General features: G+C 39.1%; 1 protein-coding gene across 5 annotated transcripts in view; it reads right to left on the bottom strand.

The window, feature by feature from the left end:
* TMTC4 (transmembrane O-mannosyltransferase targeting cadherins 4) overlaps positions 1-14750 on the bottom strand; it is a 59915-nt gene that overhangs the window by 21330 nt on the left and 23835 nt on the right. For 4 of the 5 annotated variants that reach the window (XM_051780608.1, XM_051780605.1, XM_051780607.1 and 1 more), the window contains 6 exons: positions 14020-14117; positions 11867-11959; positions 7191-7352; positions 6205-6407; positions 2757-2928; positions 2541-2672 (listed from right to left, as the gene is read on the bottom strand). In XM_051780608.1, coding sequence (XP_051636568.1) covers positions 2541-2672; positions 2757-2928; positions 6205-6407; positions 7191-7352; positions 11867-11959; positions 14020-14117 — 860 coding nt within the window. The remainder of the gene's footprint in view (positions 1-2540; positions 2673-2756; positions 2929-6204; positions 6408-7190; positions 7353-11866; positions 11960-14019; positions 14118-14750) is intronic. The other variant, XM_051780606.1, reaches the window with a different exon arrangement.

Raw genomic sequence — 14750 nt, 5'->3', positions numbered from 1 at the left:
AAGGAAAACAGTACCAAATATATTCAAAAAGTATACTGTTTCAGTTAAATGACCTTTGAAACCAACCTAAGTGCAGGGCTATGCAAGTTCAAATGTGTGATGTGCTCCTGGACATGTTTAGCCAAGATCGGTAACATACTTCTTTCTCTCTCTTAAAAAACCACAAGCAAGTAACCAATCTATACATTATATCTATATTTAAATATCTTAAATAGGTAACATTTAAAAAAAAATTAAAATATTCAAAACATTAAAAAATCTGTATTGTGTCAAAATCTTTGTGATTTCATTATAGTACCTGATTATTTCCTATAATTTTTAAAATCACTGGGCAACATTTATTAAAGTTGATCCTAAATTTCATCTCTTGAGCCAAGTGCATCATCACTCAAGGTAGCAGATTCACTCACTACTATGCCAGACAATCTCATTTAATGCCATTTCCTCATGTCTATCTAAAGATATGTTTAATGAAGATGAGTCTTGAAATTAGAGAAGGCAGTGCTGCTATTACTTGTTATTTAGAATTAGGGTAAGTTTGCTCTATGCTTCTCACACAGACAATTTGGAATTGAAAAGAGCTGTACCACAAAACATGAACAGCTTTTGTTGCTAGTTAGAAGTTGAGATTTTGAAAACCTGCTACATAATAGAAGTAAAGCATGACCACATTACACATATTAAATATGTTCCAAGAACAACAAGAAAAAGCTATTATATATGTTCCATTCTTTGGTCTTCACCAGCCTCCCACTGAAATAAATGGGTCACTGAAAGAAAGTCCTGTGGAGTAATTTTTAAAGGAAGCCTGCAATTTCAAAGACAACAACAGAAGATGAGAACAGAACCTAGTTCCAATTTTTACATTTACCTTTGTCAAAATTGAATAAATACAGCTGAGTCCATAAAGAAAACAAGACATTGGCTTTCACACATGTACTCTCTAATATTCTTGCCTTGGAAAGTTCCCTAGTACTGTGATTTCAAAGTTAATCCTTCAGCAGAATTGGAATGTGAGCCTACAAACACATCACCACGCTTACCATTTGCACGAGCTGTCACCAGCAGAAATACAGCTCAGGCATGTCTACAGAGCCCAGTGTTGACAAACACAAGCTCATTTTCCCTGTACATTCATTGGCTTTAAACCAGCTGCATTAGTTCAGTAGCTTGCACACAGCTTATCGACTCAAGCACAGTACTGTGGGAGCACAGCTACACAGCTTCCCAGCCAGACATGGCTTGAGTCCAAGGAGCTTGGAGCACAGGCAAAGAGTGCAGATCTGTCTAAAGCACTCTTACCATGGCAGATGGATGGAGTTACACACAAAGAAAACAGATTGCATTTGCTCCATTTATAGTATGTGCTTGTCATCCAGAAGACAAGATATACTGAGGTCATCATTAAAAAGAAGATGGTTGCCTACCACTGCCACACAATAAAATACAATAGCTCTTTTCCTGTGTATAAAATCTGAGATTACTGAAAGACACCACCATGTTGTAAATATTGGCCATAAATGTTTTTTACAGTTCACTGTTGCATATTTGTATTCCAGGAAATGCTACATTTATCATTCTGTTTGCAAAGTTGAGCATTCACAGGTTCCTTTTTGAAGTCTGTGTCTTGATCTGTATTGTCTAGATACCAGTTTAGATTACAGAAATCTAATCTTTTAACATCAATGTATTTTTATTGACAAGCTGCACATTCCCATTCCCAGGCTCTTCAAAGAGAGCGTCTGCTAAAATTCAGACAGCATCAGGGCTGTGGTATGCTCCAGCAGATCACACTCTTGGCTGCCAAAGGACTGCTGTGGAGGTCACCTCTGTTGGCAGGCTGGATTCAGTCTCCAATGCTGAACACTGCTGTTCAGCTCAGTGAAACATCCTGTCCAGTCCCACTATCTTACTTGTTCCCTCCCTAAACCTTGTAGGGAAAATTGCAGTTTTCCTCAGTGCCCATGTCTGAAGACTCTAGCCCATTCAGCCACTTTAAAAGAGCAGAAGTGGGAGCAAAGATTTTACCCCCACATCCTGTGACTACACTGGTGAGATGGTGCTTTGTCCCGTAGCTGTGCTGGCTTTATATACCACTGGAAGGTACACAAAAAAGATTCTAAAAACAGCATAGGCATTATTCAGTTGAATACATTGCTACAACTTACTTAGCTTCTTTTTGACGTTTTTGTTGCAATAACTTGCAATTATATGCAAAATTCTTTTAAGTAGGTTTTATTAGCAGTAGATCCAATTTAACTGGATGCCTTTCCTGAAGCGCATTCTCCCTCCTCCCTCACCTCCCCACTCCCACCCCCAGGTTCTGAATTACAATATTGTAATTTGCACTGTCTGGTTTTTTGAGTATGCTACCACTGTAATTTAGGTGTCTGACATGTCAATATCACTCTTGCACCAAGCAAGACTGTGAATAATACTGTAGCACAATATATTAACTATGCATAACACCTCCTTGACCCCAAATTTCAAAACACTTAAAAAAAAAGAAAAAAAATATTAGAAGTCCACGAGTGACTTACTTTAGCATTCAGAGGGCACACAGACAGTGCACTCCTAAAAAGCTGTTCTTCTGATCTCCACTGACTGCTGCGGAATGTGCAGCGCATAACATTTATCAACAAGATTCCAAGTACTGCCACAGCAAGAATTTTCTTAAGGAAAGAGAGGAAAGTTAAAAAACAAATCTTCTAACTGAAGCACTTCATCATCAACTTTACTGATTGTTTTGATGGTACCTTTTTCTTGGCTTGCTTACTCAAGAGACTAAATCCATATGTAAAGAGAATACAATATCCAATACTGGGGAGGTAGATGACTCTCTCTGCAATAACAAATCCCACTCGGAAGAACAGATTACTTGCAGGAAGAAAAGGGATAATAAGAAATCCAAGTCCCAGTGTAAGGATTCTGCAAACAAGAAACAGATTCCCAAATTAACCATAAATCTTAACAAAAGATTTCCTTTTTTTTTAAGCAAAAGATACCTTTTCTACTTAACAAATAAACTTTATTTAAACATTGTAGAAGGATGTGCACATGGAACAGGGCATTCAAGCACGGATTTCGATAGCTACTAACAAGATCAGATTAAATTTCAGTGAGGTTTTGACATTTCATTCCATCAAGCACTTTTAAAATTGTTGCTGTAATTTCTAGAAAAGCAATATTCATGCTTCCGGGCCAGAAAATAGCCCCATTACACATTATTTACATAACTCCTATTTAAAATACACAAGCAGAAAAAGTAATGGTAAAAGCTACCTGTCTATTTTTGGAACTGGTAAGACGGTAATGGAAAAAAACATACCTCACTATTAAAAAAGAAACCTAGGTGTGCATCCAATTGAGAGAGCATTTTCTTTCCTAACAAACACATCAATAGTAGAAACCATTGTGGTTAACCACTTGAAAGTTAGCAATCTATGGTCTTTCTACAGTCAGCAGAGACACACACTTTTTGAGGGCAGTTTGTCTTCCTTGTTTTAGGTATTGAAGTTAGCGCAGCAGGTAACTCTTTATGGACTGTAGAGAGCTCTGACAAATGAGACTAAGTACCTCACTTTTACAGACCTGACAAAAGGGAATAAGAACTTCAGGTCTGGGTCAGGTATTTCTTACAAAGGCCACAGGCATGATAATTTTCTATTCTAATTTATTACAAGCAAATCTCTACACTGTTATGTAGATGTGCCCTCTTGCTCCTTTCTCATCCTCAAGCATCCTAGGCCTTCACTATACTTTTTGTCTTTACTTTTTACTACAAAGTGTTTAGCAACATAGGCTTAGTGAGTGCGTTTTTACTAGCAACTATGACACCACGTTTAGCAAGAATTCCTACCCTCTCCAAAATGATTTATTTGTGCAAATAACTATGGGAATGGCAGAAAGGCAGGCAGGTGGGCTGTTAACATGTGAGGGGATGAGAGGGAATAGATGAAATTACAGAATACCACAGAAAAGAAAAAGAAAAAAAAATGCATTCTGAACAATAGAATGACTTATGTTGGTGATAAAAGGAAGACTATGGAAAACGTGGGTCCTCTCTGGAAGAAAATGGAAAAGCTGGTTACCCAGGACACAGAGGAGGCTGAGGTACAACAACTTTTCTGCCTTGGTCTTCACCAGCAAGTGCTCTGGTGACACCGCTCGAGTTACAGAAGGTAAAGGCAGGGACTGGGAGAATGAAGAACTGCCTGCTGTAGGAAAAGATCAGGTTCGAGAACATCCAAGGAACCTGAAGGTGCACAAGTCCATGGGATAAGATGCATCTGCAGATCCTGAGGGAACTGTTGGATGAAGTTGCTAAGGTGGTGCTAAGCCCCTAGCCATCACATTTGAGGAGTCATGATGGTCTGGTGAAGTTCCCACTGACTAGAAAAGGGGAAACGTAATCTCCATTTTTTTAAAAAAGGAAAAAGGCAGAGACGGGAAACTACCGGTCAATAGATCACCTCTGTGCCTGGCAAGATCATGGAGCAGATCCTCCTGGAAACTATGCTAAGGCACATGGAAAACAAGGAGGTGAAAGCCAGTCTGGCTTCACTAAGGACAAATTGTGCCTGACAAATTTTGTGGCTTTCTACAATGGGGTTACAGCACTGGTGGATAAGGGAAGAGCAACTGGTGTCATCTACCTGGACTCTTGCACAGCATTTGACACTGTTCTGCATGGCATCCTTGTCTCTAAATTGGAGAGACATGGATTTGATGTATGGACCACTTGGTGAATAAGGAATTGGATGGATGGTCGGACTCAAAGAGTTGCAGTCAATGGCTCAATATCCAAGTGAAGCCAGGGACAAGTAGAGTTCCTCAGGGGTTGGTATTTTTATCAATGCTGTTTACCATCTTTGTTGGTGACATGGACAGCGGGATAGAATGCACCCTTCAGCAAGTTTGCAGGTGACACCAAGCTGTGTGTGCAGGACACACTGGAGGGAACGGATGCCATCCAGAGGGACCTTGACAAGTAGGCTAGTCCAAACCTCATGAAGTTCATGAAGTCCAAGTGCAAGGTCCAGCACCTAGGTCAGGGCAATCCCAAGCACAAAGACAGGCTGGATAGAAAATGGATTGAGAGTAGTCCTGAGAAGAACAACTTTGGGGTGTTGGTTGATGAGAGGCTGAAGACAACCCAGCAATGTGTACTTGTAGCCTACAAGCCAATCATATTCTGGTCTGTATCAAAAGCAGCAGGACCAGCTGGTTGAGGGAGGTGATTCTGCCTCTCTACTCGCTCTTGTGAGACCCCACCTGGAGTGCTGCATTCAGCTCTGGGGTCCCCCAGATAAGGAGGACGTGGACCTGTTAGAGTGAATACAGAAGAGAGCCACGGAGATGATCAGAGGGCTGGAGCACCTCTCCTATGAGGACAAGCTGAGAGAGTTGGAGTTGTTTATCCTGGAGAAGGTTCCAGGGAGACCTTCTAGCAGCCTTTCAGTATCTAACGGGGGCTAAAAGAGAACTGGAGAGGGACTTTTCAAAAGGACATGTAGTGTTAGGACAAGGGCTGATGGCTTTAAGCTGGAAGAGAGTAGGTTTAGATTAGATCTAAGGAAGTTCACTGTGAGGGCGATGGGGCACTGGAACAGGTTGCCCAGAGAGGTTGTGGATGCCCCATCCCTGGAAGTGTTTAACATGTTTAACATCAGGATGGATGGGGCTTTGAGAAGCCTGACCTCATGGAAGGTGTCCCTGCCCATGGCAGGGGAACTGGAGCTATCTGATCTTAAAGGTCCCTTCCAACTCAAACCATTCTGTGGTTGAGAAGTTGAAAATTTTTGAAGAACTGAAAGGCGCATCTCCTCTCTCATTATTAGGAGAAGATTAAAGGAAATGATGACTTGTAAGAAGTAAGGGCAACAACATACATAACTTCCTACTGTGTTTTGAGCACATATTACCTTTTACCACCTACAGTGTTAAGGATCTCAAAATACCATTTCAGGAGAAAAAACAGAGCAGCCATCCATGCCTCCTCCTCCAACTCCGTTTCCCACTAGTCGGTATACAGTGATGGGCCCAAATTGGAATAAAACTGTAATGACAGCTATAAATATTTATCTGAACTGCATTTGCTAGACACTGGTTCCACTGAATTGTTAAAATTATCACTAGTGGATTTAACAAAATAATACTGTACTCAAGTTGGCCAGGCATTTAAAATTCATCACTGTCTCTTACCTTCTCTTATGGCTGTCTTCTGAGCACAGAGCTTGGCATATCAGACCAATTAGGCAGAACCAAAGTGCTGCTAGTGCAATTATCCTCCAGTCACTGACGGATTTAATGAGGGGTATGCAGCCCATTGACCAATCAAAACATAGCCACCAGGGACACAACAGCAACCATGCATTCAGCGAATAGTAGTAATTATAGTTTATAGCCTGTCAGTCAAAAAGAAAACAAACATTTACTTGATACTAAACTTGGGGGGGAAGGGCAACTTTAGTCCTTCTCTATTCTCTCATTTCCCTTTTCACAAAACATATCTTATACAATAAAGAGGCCATAAATACTGTTACACTACAACTATTTACATATAGATTTCCTTTACAGCTGTGAAATTAATTTTTTTTTAAACATAGCTAGGTGGCTCTCTTGTTCAGAGCAGGGAAATGCAATTCTGTGCTGCCCAGCCAATATCCACGTGTAAAAAGAATCTCCCACAGGAGAAAACGTCAAAAAAGACATCACCCACTGTCTTCACCCTTCATTCTCCATCTTCAGAAAGAGCCTTAATGCCATCAGAGGTATATAGCCAAGACATACTCTAAATACATTAGACTAGAACTTAATGCTATTTTCTTCAATTGCAAAAGAATGGATGAAAACTTAAGCACAGTATGTGGAAAAGGGATGAAAATCAGCAAAACCTAACTTCTTGCATGCATAGCAAAAGTAGTGAGTAAATGGAAAAGTACATCAATGTGTACAATGCATGCTAAATTGAATGCAAAGAATATGAAAGGTATACTAAAAAATTGCAGAAAAGTATATTAAAAAATTGCAGAAAATCATCACAGGAGCACAAGTGAAGGTGACTTATCACACATCTTGAAACTTAAAGATTGCCTACTTTATTGTTTCTTTGAAGAACAGAAAACTCAATTTGATGACAAAGACAAATGTTCTGAGCTGGCCAGAAAAAAAGCAACTTCATAACTTACTCTCACAAACAGACTGTCTGCAAATGAAGCTGGGTTGTCTACTTCAGTGAAAGCCGGTGGCCCTGTGCCCATAATCCTCCAGCGTATATAAAGTATACTGGCCCCTCCAGACATCAGGAGAGTTATCCTGAAAAGCAGCCCCTTCCTTAACTGCCCAGCATTCTATATGAAAGAAAGAAAAAAACCACCTCATATAGAAACATTATTTGTTTCTTACCCACTACATTCACATCCTTTTTAACTCTATCTCAGAAAGAAGATGCCATCCCTGTGCATTTTTGCTATTACAGTTGACATTTTTATTCCAAAATATTTTTTGCAAACATTTTAATTTCCTTCCCAATCAAGAAAAAAACTTCTCTGTTCAAGAAGTCTCTCCTCTACAAATCCTCAGTAAGTCTATAGCTAATGTAATTTTATGTGGCAATTTCTGAGAGGGAATTTGTGCAGAATACAGCCTTTAGTATACAGCCTATTAAATTCATCTATCTTTTCTTTCTCAAATGGAGAGTGGTTACTTTGTGAACTTTGTTTTAAATAGCTATATCCAGTTGACTGCTTGTCACAGAAAGTTTTTCTCCACTTAGGTTTCTTCGGAGGCAAAATGCATACACCAAGAAAACTGCATAGTTAAAAACTGGGAGGAATTAGAAACTTAATTAAAATTTTCACAACCAAAAACAATTAAAAAGCTAATGCCAGACGGGTGCTCAAATCATTTAGTTCAAGGTAAAATTACCCAAGATCAAACAAGAAAATTGTATTTGATGTACATTACATTAACTCAGTTGATTTAGATCACATCTTGTAATACATGCTTTAGGATCTAAACAAGGCAATTCACGTTAAACACAGAGAAGTGATGGCATAGAAGCGAAATTTGACAGACTTTTACATTTTTTCCTCCGTGAAGTATAACACACATAATTTTTGTAAATGGAATGAAAACCACTGTACACTGTAGAGGTTCTTCAAGCTTCACCAGTAGAGACTGGAAACAGAATCGTAAGTAAGTATAATGGTATCCCATCACAGCTGTAAGATGCAAATCCAAGCGTCTAACACCCTACCTAGGTAGTGAATGGTAACTCACATGGGAAGTTAAGGACATAGCTTCTCTCTGACCCCCTATATTACAGTGCTGTAGAGCTGCCTCAGAACTCTCTGAAACATGATGGCTGAAGTTATTTTATGCAGCCTAAACAAGTCATGAGAGAAGCAGAAGATGGAAGATGGAGTGCTTCTCTGAAATGAGAGATCATTTGGTACACTCCTCTTTCTTTTCTACTCTCTTTTCTAAAAGTGTAAGTAAACTGAGGATTTTAACAAGGAAGAGTTGACTGGAGCCTAAAAAAACCAGTCATGATTTCAAGTATTAGTGTTCCTTGGTCTGATAGGCTTCCATTCCCTCTTAAACCTGCCCTAATAGTTACACATGATCAGTTCTGTGTCCTCGACGGGAGCTGGTACACTAATTGTTATTACCTCTTATTGGAATATGCTCTTTAGCAAGGACCACCATAGTTTTTTAGGCAATCAGTATTAGCTATGTCTGAAGTTAAAAAAAAAGGTTGGCTTACTGCACAGACATCCAGCAGTGCCCTGGCTGAAGATATTTATTCTCTAAAGAGATGGAAAAGCTAAATTTAAAAATAATATTCAATGGTTTTTTAGTATTTCTAGTTGAAATACTAAATACTTTCACAGTGTCATCATAAAATATTTAGCTGAAAGCCTAAGGATAAACAAGTTGTAATTCCGATTTTACATAAGTTAGCCTTTGTGCTTAAATGATTGCTTCCAACTTGGACATCTCAGTATCCAAAGTCACAACAATGAGGATTTAGGAATGGTCTTCCTCTAAAACGGCCTTTGGAATAAAATTGTGCTATGAAAAAAAACATACAGAGAAAATTTATAACTGCCTTATAACAGATTAACTACACAAAACCTCTCATCCCAGGCTTCATTTCATTTAACAGTACATGCTGCTTCTTAAAGGTCGGATTTCACAATTTACACAAAATCTCTTAGTAGGAAGAATTTTGAAAGTGGAAGAAGTGTTTGTATCCTCTTTGATTTAGAGCTAACTGAAATCTGGCATGAAACTGAAACCTGTCTCAACTGAGAAGAAAAAAAAGAATCTGTAAGTGGGAGCATTTAAGATCTGCCTTTCAACAAAACAAAACAAAAGAATCTTAGATACACTTCCATGATAACAGCAGAACAGGATAGGTAGCAGGAGCTAAAATTAATTAATTCTATCAAAAGAAGGAAAAGGCATATTTGATGTTTTTTTCACTAAGACAGAACTGTTTAGAAGTCACAAAACAGAAGCCTAACACTTCGAGGTCTTTATGCTTAAAGAATAATCCTCCAAGAAGGTTTGACTCTGACACATTTCCAGAATTACAGAGTGTTTGGGCTGGATGAGTCCTCTAAGCATCACCTAGTCCAGCCCCTCTGTCAGGGATAGGCATATATTTCTCTAGATCAGTTTGCTCAAAGCCCTGTCCAGTCTGGCCTTGAACACTTCCCAGCATGAGGCATCCATGACTTCTCTGGGTAACCTGTTCCAGTGCCTCACTACCCTCATTGTAAAGAATTTATTCCTGGTCAAACACTACAACACTCCTAAAGAGGTGGTCTCCCTGGTGCCCTCTCTTCTCCAGGCTGAACAACCCCTCTTTTCAGGGGGAGAGGTGCTCCAGTCCTGTCTTCATCTTCATGGCCCTCCTCTGGACTCACTCCAACAGGTCCTAGTCCTTGTGATGCTGGGGGACCTCCAAGCTGGATGCAGTACTCCAGATGGGGTCTCAGCAGAGTGGAGTAGAGTAGAGGGGCAGAATCATCTCCCTTGACCTGCTGGTCATGTCTCTTTTGATGCAGCCCAGGATATGGTTGGCTTTCTGGGCTGCCTGCATACATTGCTCAGTCATATCAAATTTTTCATCCATCAGTACGCCCAAATTCTTCTCTGCAGGGTTGCTTTCAATCCATTCATCCCCCAGTCTGTAGAGATATTGGGGACTGCCCCAACTCAGGTGCGGGACCTTGCACTTGGTCTTCTTGAATTTCATGATGTTCACATAAGCCCACCCCTCTTCAAGCTTACCAAGGTCCCTCTGGATGGCATCACTTCCCTCAACTGCAGCACTGAGCTTGGTGTAATCTGTAAATGTGCTGAGGGTGCATTCAATTCCACTATCTGTGTCACTGATGAAGATATTAAATAAAATTGGTCTCAGTACGGACCCTTGAGGACACCGTGCATTACCGTTTCCACTAGACATTGACTGTAATTCTTTGGATGTGGCCATGCAGCCTATTCTTTATCCATCTGACAGTACATCAGTCAAACCCATATCTCTCCGTTTTGGCAACAAAAATGTTATGAGGGATAATATCCAAGGCCTTGCAGAAATCCAGGTAGATGACATCAGCAGCTCTTCTCTTGTACACTGATGCAGTCACTCCATTGCAGAAGACCACCAGATTAATCAAGCACAATCTGTCCTTGGTGAAGCCGTGTTCGCTCTCTCTAATCACCTTCCCATCATTCATATGTTTTGACTTAACTTCCAGGAGGATCTATTCCATGACCTTAACTGGCACCGATGAGAGGCTGACTCTCATCATACAGCAAAACTCTCCAGCATTCCTATTTGCTGCCTGAAATACTCCTGTACCCCTCACTTAGCCCTTCTTGGTCAAGTCTACTGTTTCAGTTTTAGAGATTCTATATTCCCTGATTTCCCCCTGAAACTCCTCACTTTACTCCTTGCAAAGGAATTTAAAAGTCCCATAGGCATTGTGCCACTCAGAATCAAGAGTGAGACTCCTCTGCAGTGAAACCACTGATTGAAGTGCAGGATATTAAAGCATATTCCTTTGCCTTGTTGAATCTTGGATGGGAGAGGCAAATGACTTAGCTGTTCAACAGTAGTGATGTTTTAGTAGGCTGTTGGTCTATTTGGCTGTTATCAATCATTCATCTGAGGCTGATTGTTTCTGTTATTTGCTTGTCAATGCAAATACTAGGTGCCAGATTCCACTTGAGACAATACTAGATAAAGCGGTATCAACAAAAGTCAGAAAATCAATCCTTAGCAACTATTGGTTCTTACATATTTTTTTATTTTTCAACTCCAAAGCTACTATGAACCACTTCCAGTTTGGTAATTTTTATTCTGAAAGAAACCCAGTGTAATACTTTAGTGAAATTAGCAAAGTGAAACATAATATTTTTTACTGTATTTTTTCAAATGTTCAGCTATCTCATTGAGATAGTTAAATCTCATTGAGAATCTGAATACATCTCTCCCTCTCTTTACTCTGATCAATGTTAAAGTACCATTTGAGGTGTGTTGCTACTGACCCTGGAAAACTTGTTGCACCAAGCACTCAGCTCTTCCATACCACATTTTTAACATACTGTTGAGAAAATTGTGGAACAGATTTCACTGTCCAATGCAATTCTAACAATACCCCATTACTACTCATGTTGCTGCAAAGATGTCATAGCACATTGCCTTACAAAACTGACTGACAATACCTTTTTTGGTGTTTGCTTTTTTCTTTTAAATCTCAACAACAAACTGTGAGAAGCTGGCTCTTTGTCTTTTAGGACATGACTGTCTGAATGGTCAGAATGAACAAAACCTCTAAGGACTCACCTCCAACGACTTGTCCTTATGTAGTAACTTTTGAATAAGCTCCAAAAGATTTATCTTGTTAATCACTAGTGCATCAAACACTGCATTCAAACCCTAAGCAATCAAGAGAAAAATAAGAGCATAAGATGAACCACAAACATTTTATTTTAAATACATCTTAAATTGCATTTCTACCATGAGTAACTGTACATCTTAATTCTGATTCCAAACAAGTAGAGAAATACATTTGCAGTAATGAAGGCAGAATGATAAATTGGGAACTTGGGCTCAGATGAGTAGAATAATATTTTACTGTAATGGGAATTCTCTTGACACATGGAATAAATCTTCAGGGAATACCATGTACCAGCAAGCTAGATAACATATGCATGGTCACAACATTATTTTGCTGTTCATCTTCTTTCCCAAATGTTCCGCAGTGTAAATGCTGCAGTCAAAAGGTAAGGCTTCTGTCAGCAAGGTAGAGTTTCTTAAGCCTTCAGCTTATTTTTTGTGTATTGTTGTGCAGCATGGTATGTTTTGACTGTTGGGTTTCAGAAATACTGTTTTCAAAGGGTACAGACAAAGGCTTGGAAAGATTTAACAGAGGTATCAGGTTTGCTTTTCCTGCAATGACATCAATATTCACAGTGCAAGTTGCTGGGAAAAGAAAAGGCTCCAAGTTCTATGTGATATCAGCCACTACACATAAAACTGGAGCATATTCAGTGCTTTGCAGGACTACACTTACACATACTACCCCCATAAAATGTGTCCAGGGATAATTCTGTCAAGGTTATCAGCAAAATCAAACTAGCATTTTCCCTTCAAAGTTTCAGCAATCACCAACTGTGATTATTTTTGAGTATTTAGCCTATATTCTAACAATTTCAGGAATTACTTCACTGTTCTAAAGACTAAGTGGAAAAAAGACAGGAAAAATAGTTCCAGGCAAATCAAAGAGCTAGTACACTGGGAGGCCACAAGTCTCTCACAGTCAGAGGGATGGGACAGAAGACAGGTTAGAGTGTGGCTTGGTTCCATGTATAAAGGCCACCTGGCAGTTAAAACGCTTTTCACTCACTCACATGGAGATAGGAAGGCAAGAATTCTGCTGAAAAATAGATTCAGTCTCCAGGTAATCTTTGTAATGTGCAATTTACCCCTTTATCCCTCTGACCTGTGCCCATTAGTACAACAATAAATATAATCATCTTAGCAATGCAACAGCAAACAAATAAAAACCCCAAATCCAGAAACAATTCTGTGTCTGCTAGCTCAAATAATTATTTCATACCATTAAAGGAAATAATTACACCATATTTTTAAGAACATTTCTTATGTTTTCCTTACAGACACCTTTGAAGAATACATCACCTTACAAACATTTATCCAAAAATAACGTCCCAAAGCAAGAAGTTTTCTGTAATTTCTTCTCCCTTTTTTTTAGCAAGGACAAGAAGATCCTTGCTGCAAAGAATTTTCTGATTCTCTTGCTTGTTTACGTCAGCTAAAGCTATAAATTGGACTTATTTGTAAAGATATATGGCTATATAAAAGGTAAAAATCAAAGATACAGCATTTCACGTGGCTGGTTTGGTCACTCAAAACAGAATGTCTTCATTGAAGTTATACAAAGTCAGAGCACAATGAACATGGACAGTATCTGTTTGCACAGACAGATCCTTAGATAAGGGGCAGAAGGAAGAGATTTGGTATCAGAAGTGCATGAACAATGGCCCTAATTCTAATTACACTGTCTGCAAAAGCAAGTGGGTAGAGCTTCTAAAAATGCTCTCATCCAGTTATATCTCTCTTTGTCCAAAAGCCTTCAAGTTTGTAGGTCTGCTATCTCGACAATTACATTCAAAACCAAGGCCAACGAAAGTGACGTGCATTGCAACTAATACTGTAAAATTTTTAAACTTTGCAAAAAATTAACAGATATATGCAGCCTGCTTACAAAAGATAAAGTGAAAAAATGAACAGATTGGCAGGGATACAGTCATGACAGATCTACTAGAATCTTGCTTTTTGTCAACATTATTTAGTTTTCTGAAAAGAACAAAAAGGTGTGTGCGCCATTAGGTGTGGAGAAGATTAATATTTGTAGGCTTTACAACTGCATCTGACAGATCTTGAGGTCAAAATTCAGTCAATAAGACAATTCTTACCAGTATTGTAATTCCTTGTTCTTTGCACAGCATGGCTATTGCACCTAGGATAACACTCACCAGCACCCAGAGTATAGAAAATGTATGTCCTTCTTTATCTGTCAAAATAAAGCATGCCATAACTTTAGGTTTACACATTTCAAGGTAAAGTTAGAAATCTAAATTAAAATTAGAATTTAAAAAAATAAACAGCATTTAATCTCACAATCTTTTCTACCACTCAAGCTATGGATACAGAGACTTAAAAAGCATAGGGCACCTCTTGCAATATGTTGGCATTTGTCCCGTTATTGCAGTCATTTTCTGTTCTCAGAGACATCAGAAATTTCCCCATTTGCAAGATGTTTTAGCCAGATAATTAAAATGGCAGAAGCTTCACATAGTTTCCACAATTCATCATCTGCAAAGGTTAATTCCCAAGATTTAGAAACATTTATCATCCTTAGCTAGAGCTCTGTCATTACTGGCCACTCTCTTCCACGTTACCATATGAACAAGACATTCTTTCTTTTTTAATGGTTACTCATGAAGTATCATACAAAAACCCTGTTTTAACTGCAGTCTAACCTACAAAGGCACAATGAGCTGCTTCTCCGGGGTTACTGTATTTAGCAAGTACCTCAGGTACTTTCATTATCACTGCAATAGAACGCCATGGAGCTCAAAAATTTCAGCATCTGAGCAAGAAGCAGTTAGTTCTCACACTCAGCAAGCAGTTTTACAGCAGGGTG

The sequence above is a fragment of the Manacus candei genome, unplaced genomic scaffold (genome assembly GCF_025592945.1).
Source record: "Manacus candei isolate 608988 ecotype Guabito, Panama unplaced genomic scaffold, ASM2559294v1 h1tg000014l, whole genome shotgun sequence".
Lineage (NCBI taxonomy): Eukaryota > Metazoa > Chordata > Aves > Passeriformes > Pipridae > Manacus > Manacus candei.
The sequence above is the reverse complement of the archived record's forward strand: the minus strand, read 5'-3'. Positions and strand labels throughout refer to the sequence as shown.